At 37.8% G+C, this 20,286-nt stretch overlaps 1 protein-coding gene across 3 annotated transcripts in view; it reads left to right on the forward strand.

Annotated features, from left to right (window-relative positions):
- Positions 1-15,191, forward strand: part of LOC149579480 (Mo25 family protein) — a 167,998-nt gene extending 152,807 nt beyond the window's left edge. Inside the window, exons 10-12 of one of the 3 annotated variants that reach the window (XR_016365110.1) lie at positions 14,135-14,237; positions 14,353-14,516; positions 14,678-15,191. Coding sequence is in view for 1 of the 3 variants with exons in the window: in XM_089833044.1 (XP_089689170.1) it covers positions 14,135-14,237; positions 14,353-14,432 (183 nt within the window). In the remaining 2 variants the exon portion in view is untranslated. Of the gene's footprint in view, positions 1-14,134; positions 14,238-14,352 lie in introns of all 3 variants that reach the window. The other 2 variants (XR_016365111.1, XM_089833044.1) reach the window with 2 other exon arrangements.
- The last annotated feature ends 5,095 nt before the right edge of the window (positions 15,192-20,286 follow it).

The raw sequence follows: 20,286 nt of genomic DNA on the forward strand, positions 1-20,286 counted from the left end.
AATGTCATATGTATGTTTTCCCATGTACTTTGAATTCACCTTTCTACAAAGACGACTATAAAGTACATTTCACCTCACACTACATTCCATTTCCATCTTTCCATATGCACTTACGCCTCCATGAGCAACTACATGTTATTCCATTTTTCATGTCATTACACACTTCGCATCTCATTCGTTATCCGCACTTACATGTAAGCTCATTCTCCATCTGCATCCGCTTGTCAACTCACTTTTCATCCCTCATTACATGTAATCTATTTTCCATGCAATAACATCTTGACAACTTAAGTCACTTTTTGAAATCAGGAATCTTCATTTGCACACATTCCCACATATCCAATCTCCTTCCATTTCAACCTTCATAATTTTTCACTCCACCTTCCATTTTCATCAACCACATGTATGATGTCCCTTTTTGAGATAATCTTACTGGGTCTACAAAGTATCTAGTCCATACTCAAGCTTTCATTGATGATCAAGAATCAATCTTTATGGCAATTTCCTTTGATAACGTGTTTACGTTTTGGAATTTTTGTGTTGGAGCGCAAGTACAAAAGATGCCCTCACCATCTAAATCTAAGGGCAAAATGAAATACTAGTTTGATAAAGAGTTTGCTCATGCAACTCCATCTCAAGTTACATCCGTTCTTGACAATGTGTTAGACACAAAGATCAAACACGTGGACATGACTGATTTTCTGCGAAGAATAGAAACTTTTGTTGGTCATGAGATGAAATGTATCAAGAGAAGTCATATTCACTTGGTAATCTATGTTTCCCATGGCTGCCGAGGAGATTGAGTTTGTTCTTGGATGTGCAAAACGTTTCAGCCCAAAGTCAAATACAATCAAAGATGCTGATGGCAGAGTTATTATTAGTCTTGATCCAGAAGTTATTGAGCAAATTTTCAAAATGTTGCATAATGCAGAATGTGTAGATCCGATCAAAGAATTATCTTTGGAAATATGGAATGAGAAAAAGGGAGATTATCAGAAGTATGTCAATCAATATTGGTTAGATATCAAGAGAAACAACTTCTTGAGATGGCCAAAGACTGTTCATAGGTCTAATTTCAAGCAGGAATACAAAGATCTTATCATTCTTCTTAGCAAGGTTTGCGGTCCTAAAGATTCCACCGATTTTGAACCATGGATGTACAGATTCATCTTGTAGATCATGGAGAATAAAGAACATATCTTTTGGAGAGAACTGATTAGCACTGCACTCTGTCAACAGTTGCTCAATGTAGGGACTTTAATACCTTTCTACATGAATTCCTACCTTGTTTATATTGTTGCTGCCATAGGATCTTTCTCTAGACTCTAAACTAAAGGAGATCATCTTCAGATTCTAGTTCGGGAATACTATGATCAGATCACTTTGGCTAATAGTAAGTTTCATTTCAGATTAGTTCGGGTGCTTTCTTTGGGCATTTTTGGTGTTTGTTTGATAGACCATTATCCATCAAAAAGGTATTTGATGAAGCTTGGGAAAAGATAAATCAGTATTTTTGTATCTATATCCATTTTCCAACTTTTACTTACTTGAGGGTTGGATATTTTAAATGTGAGCCGTATACCTTAGGTATGCTATTGATAAAATCATTCTGATGGAATTAGCCAAATAACTCATGGAAGTTCAGTTTGATCAGCATGCTTTACATAGGCCTAGTTTTGGTATTTCTTTTGCCAAGCCCTTGGTAATTGGTAATTATTTGATCAATTTTGTACATAAAGCAAAAAATATGGAAGCATAATTGCAGCTGATCACTTTGAAGAAATTCAAAGCTAGATTTGACTTTGACTAGAGAGAGATGAATTCACAAATCAAGAGGGGTTTTACACATGTTCATCACATTGAGGATGTTTGGATTGACATGCGAACTGAACTAGATGTAATGAAGATGGATTACTATAGATTAACTTTGCAGCAATTCATTGATCTTTACATGCTTGAGATCCCATCATATTTCCAAATCGAAGATGACGGCAACGTTCTTGATACTGAATATCATCAGGCAAGTTTTGATAAAAGATGCCCTTTTCCCATTCAATGGAAGGAAGGTACATCCATTCTTGATAGATTTTAATCCATTTTAACAAACACCAACAAGTGGCTGAAAATTAAAGGCCTAAAAAAGGTTAATCCAAAATTGGGTTTGGATTGTGAAAGCTGTGGTCATCTTGGAAGGAAGTCACAGCTCGAAATAATAGGTAAAGATGGGGCTTCTTCTTTTGATACAAAGAAGTCTCTTAAATTCAAGTTAAAGGGCAGACAGGGATTAAAATCATCTCAGATCCCAGAACCAGTTCAAGAATCAGAGGAGGAATCAGAGGAGGAATTAGAGATAGAATCAAATGAAGAAGTTGAGGAAGAAGAAGGGGAAGTTATAATCATATCTCCCCCAAGACCTGCACAAACTCATGTACCATCTTATGCATGAACCACCTTTTCTAGAGGAGATAGATGATGATGTCAATTCATTTTCCACTATTTTGACACCTATTCCAGCTTTAGAAGTCAACACATTGTCTCTTCCTATTTCTTCAACTGCTTCTCTCATTCTATCCAATGAACAATATGAACATTTGGGAAGTGTGTTCGAAGATTGTTCAACTCTTACAAAGGGTCAAGTTTCTCAACTCTATACATCTCTAACAAGTTTTGAGCTATTCATGACAGAATCCTCTCACCATGCACCTATGAATTTAGCTGTGAAAACTGATTCTTGCTCAGTCACAACGGAGATGCAATCAAGATCAATGCCAGTGGTCTCCACTGTACTTGGTTCCATAGATGAAAGTCTTAGCTTGCTTGCATGGTTGAGTAGGATCACAATGAAGAGAAGGAAAGTGGTTGTACCTCCGGATAACCTCCCTGTAAAGAAAACTAAGGCTAAATCTTTGAAAGATAAGATTGTTTCAAGGATCTTAGTTGATTCGGAGAAAACCAAGTTTGTAAAAGTTGTTGAGCCACTAGTATACAAACCTATTGAAGAACTTACCCGTTTTGATTACAAGTTCACTAAGGTAGAAATTGGGAAGCATTCACATTTGAGTTGCATGCAAGATGCTCATGATGCATTAGCTAATGTGTCAAAAAGTAACCATGAATTATGGGAAAAGAAGAATCGGCTCAAACAGGAGGTTACTCGCTTAAATGAAGTCATTTAGCAACAATCTTCTCAAAGTGTTGTTATTGTATGTCAGACATCTAAGGAAAGAAATCTGATTGAAGCTGCTAAGTCTTGGATAGGAGAACTCATTTTGGAAGGAGTTCGAGCCATTACAGAAACATTTACAATTCTTAAGCGTATCAAAGATATGAATGAAATGGAGCAAGGCTTGATTTCCTCGAGTCAAGAAGCGGATGATTTGAAAGAGATTCTCAATGAGTGGGATGAGATTGTTAAATTTGATTTATATGCCATGGTTTCATGTGACATTCTTTGATCCTGTGAAATGTTCTTCATGTATCAAGGGCTTATGAGTTATAAAGAAGAAACATTGAGAAAACTGGTTACAAAATTGTAGACAGCTCTTCGAGATTGTCAGATGATAAAAATAGGAATCACATGTGATTTAGAGCAAATGGGATGTTAGATTCTTGACGAACATGGTAATCTGATTGTAGTTGAAAGAGCAAGTTCAGAATATACAATCGGGACCAATGCTGATTTAGATTCTAAAGATTTTATTTCTCACACGATGAACATGTTTGTCATTTATAAATCTTCGACAAAACACTTGCTAGATTCTCTGACGACAAATTCTAAGCTTTTGCAATCAGCATATGCAAATGCAGTAAGGATAGAGGCAATATTGAACACAATGAAAATTTTTGATCTTCCTATAGTGCGTGATGTTATCATCAAGTTCAAGGCATTGAAGAACAATCTTTAAGATTGTTATTTTGTTTTTATTTCTATTTGTAGATCAAAGAGGATGCATCGCATGAAAAGATGTAATTACATCTAATTCAAGTTGCATGTAACCCAATAATTTCTCTTCTAGTTAGTCTTGGTCAAAGTTGGTTGAGTTGCTCCCACTTTTTCCTCCATCTTTTTCTCAACTCCTGTGCCTATATAAAGGAGTGCCCCCTCATTGTAAAATCATCTTTTATTGTATACAAGAGAGCTCTAGAGAAATTGTGCCAACAAAATTTTGTTTGTGTAGCACTATTTTGATAGAAAGTGAATACAAAGGAGCAATTGAGACTTAACTTTGATTGAGTGAGATTGTTACCTGTGCGAATTAAAAGCTGTCTGTGATTTGCATATGTTATCTTTGATTCTTGTAATTTTGTGTTCTTGATAATTGAGTATAAAACGAGTTAAGAAGCAATTGGAGTTGGAGCTTTCACTAGGAGCAATTGTGGAGTTATATAGTTAGAAGCTTTGTCTGTAGCTTATACCTCTTTCTTGATTCACAAAATAGTTAAAATGGTTTTACTTTTGGAAGTCTTTGTGCCCTATTAGTAAAGCTTATTCATATAGAATTATGAGCAAACTTAGAGCAAAATCGGTACACTTTCCGCTAGCCTTTGAGTTAGTGTTAGTTTATCAGTATCATTGTTATCAAATTTTAGATATATGTGTAGTTAGAGATTTCATCCTGCCCATTACTCGCTCCACGAGTAAGTGGATTCTTTCCTGAAAGTTAAGAGAAAAAAATATTGGTAATACCCTTTTACAAAACCTCTCAACTTCTTGCTCACCTTCAGTTGATCCAAGGAACGGTGAGAAGGGGGAGCCTTCCCTTTAAGGTAGGAGAGAGTCTGTCTCACATGCTGTAGTTGGTCATCTTATTTTGCAACTGCATTTTACCCAAAATTGTCAGTTGCAAAATATCCACCCAACACGTTCCTGAAACCATTCATTAGGAGAATTAGTGGAAGAGCACTGTCCGATGCACTACTTGTACTAGTAAGCCTACTTTTCACCACATCCATGAGACACTACCATTTTCCTATTGTAATAAATGACTTCTTCATCCCACGACTCTTGAAGGCACTTAGTATGAATCCATCTCCATTGGTGTGAGATTCCTTAATACTAGTTTTATCAAATATTCTTTCTCGTCTTGATTCATTTTCTTTTCCTTTTTATTGATTTTCTTTCCATTTCTTCTAGGGATATCGAACATTTCGGTGAATTCGATTGCTACAAATGAGACCTTGAAGTCGTACCCAAGATTCTTGAAGGTGTGGGTGCATGAGTCTGTGAAGGACTGAATGGATTGGACTGCAAAAAATGAGGGCAAGAGACACGAGATACGAATTTGGTGAAACAACACATCAAGCAAGCTGAAGTTAATTGGGCCATACAAATGCTCATATTTTGCATCCATGATTATAAAGGTGCCCTTCACATACTTATGGATACCTTTGACAGATTCTCATACTTCTAGCCTTCTTGATTGCCTCGGAGAGGGTGTTGGAATTGAACTCCTTTACCTTTACCTTTAACGGTTTTGTTAGACCATCCATAAGTAGCATGATTTTCCATCTCTCTGATATGTTTGTAACCAATACGAGGAGTATTTGAAACATAGTGATTTAATTGTCAACCAAATCGATTTTCCTCAGTTGTGCCAATTCTTTAAAATTGAGTTTTGGATCTTTGCCATCAAATTAATCAATAAGTCTTTTTGTAAATGCAACACAAGTGTTTACTTGGTCGTGTCCAAGATTAAGCATACTTTGATGCCTCCATTTGTACACCACTCCTTCTAGGTGGAGTGCGGAAAATTCAACTGCTTCCTCTTCTGGTATTAGATCGAGCTGAAGTAGGTTTCAAATTACATTACCCACACTTTGAGCAGAGATTGATCTAGATCCATCAAACGAAGATTGATTTACCTTGCTTATCTTCCTTTTGAGATCATCATTCAAGTAACCATGATTGCCACCACTGGAGTACCTTACTCTTAACTCGACATATGCTTTGTGATATATTGTGCAAGGGTAAAATGGAATCAATCACCCTAAACATTTAGAAGGGGGAATACCAAGATTCACCCCTTTGATTAGGTATGATTAATACAAAAGGAACTATCAATGCAAAACCCTAATGGAAAAGGAATATAATCAAGTATGTAGATGTAGTAGCTTTGACTCAACTTCAAAAACCGACAAAGGAAGTCAAAGTGAAACCAAAACATTCATGAATGTATGTGTTCGAAATTTGCCTTTGTAGATCTTGAAGGAATGGAGATAGAAGATGCAACAAAGGCTCGTGAAAATGTATGAAGGGAGATCTTGAATGTTGAAAATGCAATAAAAGATCTAGCATAAACTCTTTCAATTGCTTGAATGCATAAATCCTTGATCTTCAATAGAAAGATTGCTTGAATGCCTTGAATGCTTGAAGAAAACTTGAGAATTTGAGAGCTTAAAAACTTGAACTTGTGAATGCCTCAATCATAGAATGCTTTTGGATGAGAGATAGAGCAAATGGAAGGGTTTACATAGAGCTCAGAATTAACCAACTTCCATAGACTGACTAACCTAGAAGTTAAACCTTGAACATCCCGGAACACGGAACCCAAAGAGGAGGCCAAAAATAGGGCCACATCAGGGGCACACTGCACCCCTGATGATCACGTGCACAAACCCTGGAGGCTCCAAAACATGTCTTGGGTCTAGAAATCAAGTCTAGATTCTGAGGAAATCCCGTTTCGGTGCAAGGAGTAGATTCCAAGTGGATAGATGGATGGAAGGAAGTATCTAGGGCAAATAGATCCTACCTTGAGCTTAACACCATGAAATAGGAGCTTTAAAGAGGATATATTAGGTTTTATCGTAATTCCACCTAGGAGGAAGGACAAAAAGGGGAAGAAGAGATGAAAGAGAGGAGATTAATGATCTTGCATTGAGTAGGTGCCAAACCTTCATTAAATTGGAGTGCATCCAATTTAAGGCAGTACATATATATCCCCTTGCATTCCTCCAATCTTCCCATAGCTTTTCTTGCATTTCTTCAAAAGTTGGTTCTTGTCCTTTATGAGGTGCCCTAGTTTGTGGAGGGAAAGTTGGCATGAAGGGTTGAGAACACATGGATGAGGATTTGCCTTTCTTGTAACAGAGTCATCCCTATGTCCATTGTGCTCTTTGGATATTTTTCCTTAGGCCAATTTGCCTAATGTTTCCTTTATGAGTCATTAGGTGTCATTAATCTAAACTTGATTCTTGGTGAGCTCTCTCAACAACCACATGACTTTGGTAGTGGGATCTTGTGAATCTCTCATTCTATCAATTGAGTGGACCGCCTTTGTATCTAGGTATAGACTTGCATTCAATGTCCACAAGATGGCAAAATCACTGGCTTTAATACAACTTTCACGTCTAGACATGAGGGCTAGCCTCTTCTATGTAGGCATATATGGAGGTTGTGTTGTATACCAAAGACCAGAAGGGGCATAGGGTGGAAGGTGGGAGTCCGTACAACATGAAGGTGTGGTGATGGCGTATGACTGAACCAAGAGGACCATATGGTGTTAGGGTGGAGGTGTACAATCTTTGACAATCAGTACAAGGTGGTGTTCCTTGTTTACTACATAGATTAATTGATTAATGCACACAGATAATGAGCAAGAACAACAACAACAGTACTTCATTTATTATTTACATATGCCAAGAGATTACATAGAGAGCATAAGATGATTTACAATGATCCCAGATGGGGTATAAGTACTTCCCGCCGAACCTTCCCAAAGGGGTCCGTCGGCTACATAACAGTCATAATTTACCTATTGGCTACAAAATCTTTACCGACAACACCCTGTCGGCTACACAATATTTACAGACGACATCATCCCCCTCAGAAAAAGTCGTCTCCGAACAACAATTACAAAATATCCAAGACAAATTAACAACAAAATACATTAACTGGCTAACTACAACAAGATAAATTTGCTTCTGTTACATCACTTTTAGATTCGTCCCGTGCTTGTACCAAACTGGTCTCCAGACCACGTTGCATCTATAGCCTCTGCTAACACAATACTGTCTCCTCAAGTTGACCTTGATAGCCACCCGTGCTGCTTTCTCTGCTTCCAACTCTTGGGTACCCTGAGCCAAGTGTCGCTGAATTGCCTTCAACTGGATGATTAGCTCCTCTCGAGCTCTCTATGCATCCACTAAGACAGTCCCACATCCAACACCTACTCCAAGTGCCTCTGGTACACAGACACTCCATGCCTACAGCAGCTTCGAGTCTCATCAACTGGTCACACTCCTCACGACTGATAATTGCAACGACTGGGGGTCTAAGGGCCAGCGCCCCTGCGGGGTCCTAGGGCAACACCCCGGGCGATATAGGGCACTCTGATACCCACACAATACTGCATGGAACACACTATTTCTGTGATTTTCTTCCGATCCCACACTCCTGGCAACTGCTAATGTTTTCCCTTTCCTTTGGCATCAAGCATTACTCATTCCAAACTATTTCAATTTGTCGTCGTTTTTTTTTTTTTTTTGCTCGTCTGTTTCTGTGCCTTTTTCATTTGCTCTTCCGAGGAAGGTTACAACATTAGCCACGAGAATTGACAGCTCATTCCATGGGAAAAACACCTATCGCCGAACTCATAAAATCCTCTGTAGAAGCATAGAGTGTTACCCTACAAGAAGAGACATGTCGCGGGAAGAAGGAATGAAACCATGGTGAAAAACTAGACAAAAATACTCACGCAATACCCAATCGATCCACTACACTCACTCCCGACGATCAACTTATCACACCAACAAAATCGCTTGTCTTCTACAGTCTTCTCCTTTACATAATCCCACCTCACATGAGCATGAAAATGAACAGAGTGCTGATGGAGAGAAGGTTAGAAAGCACGTCAATGCTCGAAAAGAATGCTACAACCCGTGGGGCTATAAGGAAGAATTGAAGTCCGCGGATGCAAGGAAGAGAAGCCGTGGGCATAGAAGACGAACAGCAACTCATAAACCACTTGCGGGAGAGGATAACACATCTGTGGGAGAAGGAAAGATACATGTCCATGGGATAAGAGAAGATCCACATCCGCGGGATAAGAGAAGTCATCCGCGGGAGAACAAGAGCACACGCAGAAAGAATTAGCCGCGGAAACACCACGAAAAGACAAAGGTATTTGCGGGCAGAGAAGGCAGCATCTGTGGGGAAACTGAAGACCTCCGTGGAAAAAACAACCGCAAGAAACACAAAAAAAATCCGTGGGAGCCCAACCCATCCGCGAAAAAACACCACTCATCCACGGAAAGAAACATCTGCGGAAAGAAGAAACATCTGCGGGCGGCCCGCGGAAGAGGTTCTTAACTTTTTCCTTTTTTTTTTTTATTACAAAAATACAACCTCAATTTTCCTTTTTTTTTTTTTTAAATACAAAAATACAACCTCAATTTTTCTTTTCTTTTTGTGTTTTTTTTTTTCTTTTTTTACAAAAATACAACCTCAATTTTCCCTCCAAACTTCACCATTCTACGACAACGAGGGAGTCGTTCGGACTTCATCATTTTGTGACGACGTGGGAGTCTTCCTGGCATGGTACCTCTTCAGCTTCAACCTGTTCACTGCCTGTGGCACTTCTTGTTTGTCCAAAGTCCACAATTTTATTGCTCCATTGTCGCCTACCTCTTGGATTTGGTATGGCCTGACCCACCTGACCTTAAACTTTCCTAGTTTATTTCGTTCGCCATACTTCAATACCAACTGCCCTAGCTGAAACCTGTTTAATTCCAGGTGCTTATCACACCACGCTTTGCGTTTTTTTTGTGTCACCTTTGTGGCCCATTGTTCTTGTGGTCATTGCTCATCTAGATTATTTCCTTGCTGTCGGCACCCTTCAACTAATTTTATCGTGCGGTGTATTCTTTTCTTTCTATGCAGTCTGTTCATCGTGTACCAGATAGTGGGATCTTTCCTGTATTGTATGTTCTTCCCCTCAGCTTCAGCCGTAATCGCCTTTCCTTCTTCCGCTTCTCTATATTCCTTCGGACATTCACTTTCCTCTTTTTTCTCACCTTTGTCGACCCTTAACATATTACAACTCGGAAAGAGTTCGTAGTCTTCTATCTGCCAGTGGTAAAGATCATTGATAGAATCCAAATCGTTGTCCATTGATCCTCCTTCCAACCGCAGGACTCCTTCCTGATCTAGTTCCATACGTTGCCTCTCATCTTCTTCAAAATCTGATGACAGAGCTTCTTCCCCCACCATCTGGGTGTGCAAATCAATGACGAATTTCTGTCCTTTGCTTTCAAGTGATAGTGTTTTTCTTCCAGTCGTGTTTAACTCTGGCTTGAATAACCCATCTGCGGCCTAGAATGTCATCGTATCCTTTTCTCTTCAGCGGAATCATGACAAGGTCAAGTAGGAACGACTGTGTGCCAATTGTCACCGGTTGTGCCATTAGGACGCTGAGAGGTTTAATGCCATGTTGGTCCGCTGTCAGCAACTAGAATGTAGGTGGCCACAACATCGGTTGTCCCAACCTCTTCCAGGTATCCTTGGGTAAGACATTCACACTGGACCCTCCGTCGACAATTGTGTCCGTCAGCACACTTCCGAGAATCCCCATCTCAACGACCGCCAGATGCCGTCTAGAGGCGAGGGCTACCAACATTGGGTCTTCTCCATCGGCGGTAATTTCCTTCCCTCTTCTTGGTTCTCCTAGTAACTTAGCAGTTGGCGTGATATTTGTGAGTGCCGATCTGAGCTAAGGCATTGGAAGCAACAGATTGCCTATTTTGACAGGTACCTTAGTTTGTAGTATCCGCCGTACAATGCTCTGTTTCGCACAGTTCCTTGGTGAGGTGCCCGTGGTGTCCTTCATCTGAGATGTCTCTGCGTGTGTCGCTTTCTCGATTTCCTTTTGTACTTCCTCCAGACTCTTCTTTTCTTCCTCAAGGTCGGGGTATAGTTTTGCTTGTTTCTGTGTGATGGCCAACACCTCCTCTTCGTCCATCTCGATGGTGACCAGATTTACTCTAGACTTTGTGCACTTGGCATCTTCATGATTGTCGGGTCCGCACCATCTGCATAATAATTTTGGTGTGTTTGTCGTACAATCCTGGGCAAAGTGGCCCCACAAATTACAGGCTTGGCATTGCACAATCGGCCGTCCATTAGCATCATATTGAATTCGACTTTGACTGCCATTGTTATTGTTATTGTTCGCATTGTTGTTCTGCCCACGTCTATTTTTCTGTATCCTCCGAATGTGGCACCCTCCGTGCTAGTGTTCCTGCTCCCTCCGGACGCGGAAGCCTTCTGGGCCAGGAACACTTGTTAAGGCCCTTTGGTTTTCATGTTGAAGGGGCATTCTTTTATGGAATGTCCCATGATCTGGCAAATGTCGTAGAATTGGTTCTTTGGACAGGAGCCCTTTGTATGATCTTCTGCCTTACATTCCGTGCACTAGAGCTCGCTTCCCTTTGTCTCTTTTTGCATGTTCTTGAATTCCTTCATCATACGGATTATGTCCTTCTGGATAGCTCGAACCTTTTTGTTGTTGTTTTCCTCATCTCTGCTTTCTTCTTCCGAGGATGCATTGTTGTCTGACTCAAAGGAGCTACTCTTCTTCTTTTTCTTTTTCGTCTTTTGCTCACTTTCCAAGTTCAGTGCCTAGTTGTACGCTTCAGTCTATGACGATCGTGGCACGATCTTCATTTTCTTTCTCAATTTCGGGTGTAGGCCTTCAATGAACCACCTTTTTTGTAATCCATCAAGCGGTTTATTCTCCATTTTGTTGATCAAGTCCTTCAACTTCCTAGCATAGACTCGGATTGTTTCATTTTTCCCTTGTTTTGTGTTGTATATCTCGGCGACGATTTCATTGTCATCGTGGAGTAGTTGAAATTCTGTAGTAAACTCCTTGAGGTCATCCAAAGTGATTAGTTTCTGGGGATCTGCATTGGAACCAGTCAATTGCAACATCCCGTAGGGTGGTCGGAAATTGCCGAACCCATTCATTTGTATCTGTTATGCCATTTGCCCTCCAAATCGTTTCGCATGTTTTACAGTGTCAGATTGGATCAGCCATACCATCACCATCAAACTTCGGCAGCTTTTCCTTTGGTGTCGCCATTACTACTGAATTTTGTGCACGGGCATTGTTTGGTCCTGTAACACTGGTGTTGTTCACTCCCACATTGGCGCTTTGCACTCCCACACCGTGGCTTGCACTCCCACACCGATGATCTCAATAGCTACGAACCTTGGTGAAGAAGGATCTTCTGAAGTTGTCCCCTACGGAAGTGTATCTTGGACGAAGAGTTCACTCCACGCTCGTGCTCCCTCGGCACTCCGAGCCTTGCGAGTCAATTCCCTTCCGTTTAGATTCTCTTCCCTCAGCAAATACAAGTTCAAAAATTCTTCTCTTGCTTCTTCCACCAATTCCACCCGTTGGCGAGTCTCCTCCAACAATTCCTTAGCGCTCCTATTGCCGTCGGCAATCGTCTGAAATCTCCTTCGGTGCTCGGCCTGTTGTGCCAAAATTAAATTTCCCTGAGCTGTGCGAATTTCATCTTTGTCCTTGAGCTTGTTCTTATTTTTATTCAGCTGATTCGGCATTAGTCTTTATTCCAGCCCTTGTTCCAGGTCCATTGGGCAACGGCGCCAAATGTTTACCACATAGATTAATTGATTAATGCACACAAATAATGACCAAGAACAACAACAACAGTACTCCATTTATTATTCGCATATGCCAAGAGATTACATAGAGAGCATAAGATGATTTACAATGATCCCAGACGGGGTATAAATACTTCCTGCCGAACCTTCCCGAAGGGGTTCATCGGCTACATAACAATCCTAATCTACCCATCGACTGCAAAATCTTTACCGACAACACCCTGTCGGCTACACAATATTTACAGATGACACTCCCTAGCAGCATATGGTGGAAGGATAGATACTGTATATGGTAAGCTATGGGTAGTGTGAGTGGAGGGCCATATGGCCTTACTTTGCCTCTTCTTGTGTGTGGGTCTGTATATGATGGCTGGAGTTGTACGATGAATGACAATATTTTGGGTATTAAAGGCATTCCTTCAGAGATTGAGTACAATGAACAATGATTTTATGCATAGCCTAATATCGATTATAACATAAGAAATCATAGATACCAAATAATAGTAGCGCCTCAAACTTGCGAGATCGGAAGCCAAGAGAAAGAGTAGAATAGGGTGAGGAATGAGTCCCATTGAAATTGCAATTGGCCAAATAGGGAAGATCTTTCACTTTCGAAATGGTGAATGAAGTAGAACTCCAATTGGAATTCGCAATACAATAAAACAATTCAAGTCGCAAACCTACAACAACCAACCCGAAGGACATATATACCTCGTTGAGGGAGAAAACAATGTGCTGATACATGACACAACAAACACCTATAAAATAATTGAAATAGAAATGGTCCCCGAGATAAACTAAATCGATCGTTCCCACATAGTTTTATATCTTATTTATTTTATGATGAGAATATTTCACCGTGTGAGGTCCACCCTGTAATACACCATGTGTATTGTCCTTACGATAGGAATTTGGATTGAAGCATCACCCTTCCCTAATCCTTCCATAGGACTGCTTTCTTTTTCTTTCTTCCATTTAAAAATCAATGAAGAGATTGTACTTAGATTCTTATTATTAGAGTAATGGGACACTATTGAATTGCAAATAAAAATCAGTCCATAGTTTACAATTGGATTGTTGGAGAAAATGTTATTTTGGACACTAGTGAAGAAATTAATGATTTGTTATTTGTATAATTGTTTCACCCTTGTCTATCAATAAATCGTCCGAGATTGCATGGGCAGGGAAATCAAAATTTGCTGGATGACAAGACTTGAAATTTCACTCATGTTCCTATATTTAATAGTTCTTTATATACAATACAAACTACTCTGCCACCTTGTTCATGTGCTTCTATAGAGTTTGATAGTGGCTTTTTCATCGAGTTCTTGTTAAGCTTTTGCATTTTATATGTATATTCCAAGGACCAATGCTATGTTGCTATGATGTTTTCTCTTTTATGAAAGAAAGATGGTGAAAATAACAAAAATTACATTGCATGTTCTTTTTGGGTGTTCTCAATTGCTTTTAGTTGTCATGTCAAATGGTGGATAAATCTCATTGCTGCAGGTATTTGTTGCCAATCCTAATAAACCGCCTGCCATATGTTCACTAATATATAAGAACCGTGAAAAATTGCTGATGTTTTTGGAAAGTCTCCACTTCGGCAGAGGTGAATCAAATTTCTAACATTCATCTCATGTTTCAAGAACTGGCTTTCAATTTTAAATAATGTTTCGGCATAATGTTTCTGAGCTTGTTATTTGTATGTATTTATGATATTGCAGAGGATGAGCAATTTGAAGAGGAGAAAATCATTGTCATGAAGGAAATTAAAGGATTACAGCCTCCTATTGACAAGCACTAGATACATTCTCCATTTCCTTTGTGATCTACATTGCATCCAACCAAACGGCATCCTTGCAATTGTTCATCAATCCAGTGGCAGAAGGTGAACATCAAGTCCCACCGTATGTTTGTCATTGCATCTGGCGTCTAATTTTTTCCTCTGCTTGAGTAATGTTCTAACCTCTTTTTCTTAGAGGATAATGAAGAATTTGGAATAAAAGACATGATATTAATTGAATATTCAATGCTACCATTTGTGTGTAGGCCTTCTACTTCATGAGTTTTATATTGGCAGGTATTATCTGAGGCTTCTAGCAAAGACATTTGAAAAGTTTGACAGATATGCATCAGGCATCTTCTACTATTTTTCTAGTCTATGTTTGTAAGAGCTCTCTGATTTAGATGTATATTATATTCTTTATTTTGTTCAAACGTTGTTTCTTTCAGAAAAGTGCTTTGGCCCTTGTAGGGATGTTTCATGTCATAAATTATATATGCCTGTTTCTATTCTTTATTTATGCTTTTACATCAACATCTGTTATCTGTATCTGAGATTCTGATATTTAGTTAAATCAAGTCACTACATAGTACATATATCATGTAAATACATGATATTGTAGTTGTATATCAAATAGAATTGCATTACAAACCTAATGTACAGAGTGGTATGAGTGGCAAAGTTGTGTATAATTCAAGTTTGCTGTATCATGAACATGAATGTTGATCGTTACTCTGTAACAACTGCACAAGGAATCATGATACGAGGTTTTGAGTTTTACTTACATTGTAACTTGTCTTATCATGATTTATTGGTTTGGTTTTATTATTTTATATTGGTAGTTTTTGCAGGACCTGCAGTTGACTTGGTAATAACAGTAGCGTATATCTCCTGCTAATTAGACTCCACAAAATAGCAACCATGGTCACATGCATAACTCTATGGTAAAAATAAATACCAGACCATTACACTTCAACATACAAAATGGTTAATGCACTTTTTATGATCCAAACCAACACTACCAAGTGATATAAGATGTTGGCACCCCACCACACCTATGTTCTATGACATATACAAATTAGATTTTCAAGTTGAAACTTGTTTTAATTGAAATAAGAAATGTAATTCCCAAGAGTTTAGCTTGATACACCTAGGCAAGTCAACACTATGCGTTGAATAGGTGAGCCAATACTATGTATAGAAGCAGTAGTCGCACGATGAGTAACATTTTTATCAAGCTTGCAATTGAGATCGATAAAGTTTCCTCTCTTACTGTTGGACCCAGCACCACCTACACTGCTGCAATCACTTGCACAACCACATCTAGAGCCAGACAAATACCATGCTTCATGACATCTTGTTCAAGCTTCCAAAATGTCAGTCTACTACTTATGGAGGAGGTTAGAAGTAGATGGGATATTATCATGAACATCATTGCTTTCATGGAGCAAGTTCCCTGCAACTTGTTCAACCTCAACATACATTTTGATGGCTTCTATATGGTGTTTGAGTTTCAAGTCTGTATTAGGTTTCCAACAGTGTCTGCTACTCTGCCCGAAGGTTGCTAGACTGTCCACCATAATATTTTTTCCTCTAAACACTACTTGAGAATTATCTTTCTTATCCTTTCAGGCAGGAAAAAATGCCATCTTTTCACGTCATTTCCCTTGGCTCTTCCAATATAGGAAGTATAGAATATATAATGAAGTACTTCCTGAAAATCACAGGCCAATCAACACATACTTACATAGCATATAGGTTGGGCAATGTTGAATTTTTGTAGCTGCGAGATAGATCTTGTTTTCCTCTGATTATTGCCGATATTTAACTGAAGCTCAGCATTGGATCTTCATTTTGATTCGGTTGTGATTTTCATCTATGCAAGAGCTCGTGATGGAGTTCTATTCCTCTTCTTCAGAATTACCTCATCAAGAGTTATTTCTCAGTTGCAGTTTAATATATGCTATATGTTAATGAACTTGAGCGACGTATGTTTCTGATAACGTTGTGGCATCGTGTATGCTTGCTTAGCCTTGTCGTTAGTCTTAGTTGGCATTTATTGTTTCTTAAAGTGCCTTTTGTGTATATGCGTTGGTAGTTCAATTCCCTCGCTGGTTGATCTCTTCATTGTCTTCGCTGGCATTTTATTATGGATGTTGACGGTTCCTTCTACACGATTGTTGATTTAGTTATGAATGCAACCATTTTTTTAATATAGCCGTTGCCTCACATTCCTTGGTAACAGTCAACACTTGGGTAGCAGGCATCGCTTCAACTATTCTCCTTGTTTGGTGTTCTCTGGATGTTGGGTGATCGATTTTAGTTGCTTGGTCTTTGTTTGTGTCCTCACAGGAGATTTCATTATTTTGACAAAGATATTTGTGCCAGTGTTCGTATGCTATATATTATTCATCGGCTATTAATTTGTTCAATGTTGTGTATTCTGTGAAATATGTTGATGAATATCACTGACGTAATTTTTCTCGGTTCGGTGTATGAGCAGTTATCACACTCTATCTAAAATCGATGCATATAAAACAATGTTACATTCCATGCATTGGTGTATCATGAACTATTTGTATCGATTCCTTGCTCATTATTATCTCTGGTCAATGAGTGATCATTGAGTATTGAGGACACTAAAATGAGACATGCGTTTTGTAATTCTAACCAGAGCTCTTTGAGAGCTTGAGTCCCTACCTTTTGGGGTTATAGAAAATCATCTTGGAATATTTATGTGGAAGCCTAGTAGTCAAAGATCTCAAGATGACAACGACATAACATGAGTTTATCATAGTTGTTACAAATGATGCAGAGATATATTTCTATTGGATTTGAGTACCTCTCTTCAAATGATGACAAGCCTATATTTGATGAAGACATGAATGTATGCTATCCACTTAGAGATCCTAGACATATTTTCGAGAGAAACTTTGTTCCTTTGTGAGATTCTTATGGTGCTATCTTACAAATGCTCCTATCGAAATCTTTTCTTGGATGACTTTTGTGCTTATCATTGATCCAATGACCATGCTACTTCTGATTGTACAGAGCTGAAACATAAAGTGCAAGATCTCATTGATGATGAGATTTTTGATCTTGTGACCTCTAATGACTCATGCGGTGAGCATACTTCTCTTGAGCAAGATTACGTTGATGAAACTATGTCTAGTAGTGGCTCCATTACATCTTCTGCTTCTTCCAACATTCATACCTCTCATCAAGCTTCTAGTTCCTATGAAATGCTACTTGATGCTTTCCATACTACCTATTCCTATCCTCAAGGGTTACCTCTAAAAGAAACTCAAGCTAACTTTCACTTGGTTACAAACTTTTTTTGTGCTACTAAAGGCAAAGATGCTTCCACTAATTCCCTCTTCTCCCCACTTTCCCTCTTGTCCTTGGAAGTAGCTCCATGTCGAGAGGACTCTCATAAGACTAATGATCAAGATCAAGCCCCTGTTCATCTCCTTCAAAATAGCATCCTTCTACCTCCTAAGTATGATGATGACACTATTTTTTAACAAATTATAATTGTTTGAATTATGCTTATAGCTGCATTCAAGGTTTTTACATGCAAATTCACATAAAAAATTAAAATCAAATTGAAATTATTATTTTTCCAAACAAAAAAAATGTCATATTATGAAATTCATTAAGAAAATTAGAAATTTTGTATCAAAGTGATCATAATCAATGATATCGAAGTTAAATATATTTATTACAATTTAATATTTCTTTTGTATTTTTAAATTGTAAATGATAGAAAAACTTATATTACTTAATTATACAAAAACAATAACAATAATGAAAATGAAAATAAATTCTTTTTGAAAAATGATTTTATTTTTGAAAACAACAATTATATTTTTTCTAATTATATTAAAAATATAATTTAAACAAATAGTAAATTATTATTTTTAAATTGTATTATATAAACAAACGGTAAATTATAATTTTTATTAATAAAAAAAAAGAAAAAAAATCAAATAAAACATCATCTCAAATATTTGGCTTAAAAGTTAGGATGAATTGTGGCCTGACTTATAATTGAGCAATAGATATAATCGCTCTCTAGACTTCTTAATTTGATCAAATTTTAAGCCAAAAATATAAATTTGTTTGATTGGGCGTGAAGAACATTATTACCGTAAAATGAATTATTGTGGGCGAGGGAAGTTAGTTAGTCCTAGATAATATAAATACATACACATTCAATAGCCTCACAGAAACTGTCAGTGTTGCATTTACAAACTTTAAGTTTTAATTGTAAAATACCGGCAACATTTAAAAACATATTTAGCATAAAAGGACAATTTTCTTTGACCCACTCCATTTATTGACCATAATGAAAAGACAGCTTAATCTGTCCATTGTCTCTTGGCTCTTTAAAAAGTAATATAAAGAAGGATGCGTTTGCGTTTCTGACAATAGGTAATAATGAACTTCAATTTTATCTTTTGGATTTTTCCTTCTATTTTCCAACTTAGGAAAAATACAATTTATAGTCAGGAAAATAGTCATTCACCAATCAGAAAAATAGATTTATGTTCTGATAAATGAATTAAAAAATATGCACTCTAAAACTTTAGAAATATAATGAATGTTTGCTTAGAAAAATAAATAGAGGAGGTAAAACAAAAACATTAGTTCCCTGCCTATAAAGGCAGGGACTAATAAAGGATCCATTTTTTGTTGGGTTGGGTTGTGTCGTTTGGTAAGGAGGGTTTTTCCCAACATAACTACTTGTGTTATCTGATTGTGGTTAAATTGTGTTCTCTTTATGTTGATAAAGTATATTTATAGTTATTAAATTCTTCCTTCTATCAAAGTAGGTCTAAGGAAATGATCTAGAACCATGAGTATTTAAGTTGTATTATTTCTTTACTTTTAGTTGTTTGTTTTTTTATCTATTGACATGGTGAATAGTCCAAAGGTTGAAGACATGTTGGATGGTTCTTCTTGTTAGACTAATCACCGTCTTTTTTCAATATTCAGGATTTGTGACATGGTTTAACAACTTCCTTTGTCTTCTATGAGTTTAGTGGTTGTATCGAGCATTAAAAAATCGATCTTTTGGTACAACAACCACCACCACTCTAAGATTACAAAGTTAAGGGATTAATTAAGTTCAGTTGGAGGATCTTTTGTTAACATATTTGCTCATGCTTGTCATGAATGAACTTCCCCACTCTTGGTAATCCTTTATTTAAGGTGTTAGTGGGAGAGATGATCTTCCCAAATTTGATGAGTTGAGAGCGGATTACATTTAGGAAGAATGCAATCTAGAAGCTAGAGGAAGTGGATATAAAAATCATCATGAGGATGGTAACGTACTAGCTGCCCATACTTCAAAGGGATAAGGAAAGAAAGTAAAGAGAAGAATTTTGAGTCGACCCTTAACTCCAAGTAAAATGACTTTTCAAAGATCCGGCGCGTCAGACGTGACAAATTCAAACACTTTGCTAGAGATTGCATCTCAAGACCAAAGCCTTAAGTAACTGTTGCAAATGTTGAGAACTCTTTTCCTTTTAGAGAGTCAAGTGAAAATTCTGAAGGGTTCTTTGTTATTTATTTCTGCAGTCTAACTATATTCCTAAAAACAATGATACATGACTAATTAATAATGGATCATCTTGTCACATTACACGTTACCATGAGTTTCTCTCCAATTTGAAGGAAAAATATTCTCATTTTCAAGTTATCAATGGTGACGATCATGCTATTTTGTGAAGGATGTTGGTTCTACTTCCTTCCAATTGGATTTTAGGATTCCTCTTTACTTGGGTGATCGGTTTTTGTTGCTTCGTCTTTGTTTTGCGTTTTCATGAAAGATTTCATTGTTCTGAAAAAGATTTTGTGCTAGTGTTCCTAT

Source organism: Cupressus sempervirens, chromosome 1 (genome assembly GCF_028749045.1).
Source record: "Cupressus sempervirens isolate cs-2001-9-10 chromosome 1, ASM2874904v1, whole genome shotgun sequence".
NCBI classification, from domain to species: domain Eukaryota; kingdom Viridiplantae; phylum Streptophyta; class Pinopsida; order Cupressales; family Cupressaceae; genus Cupressus; species Cupressus sempervirens.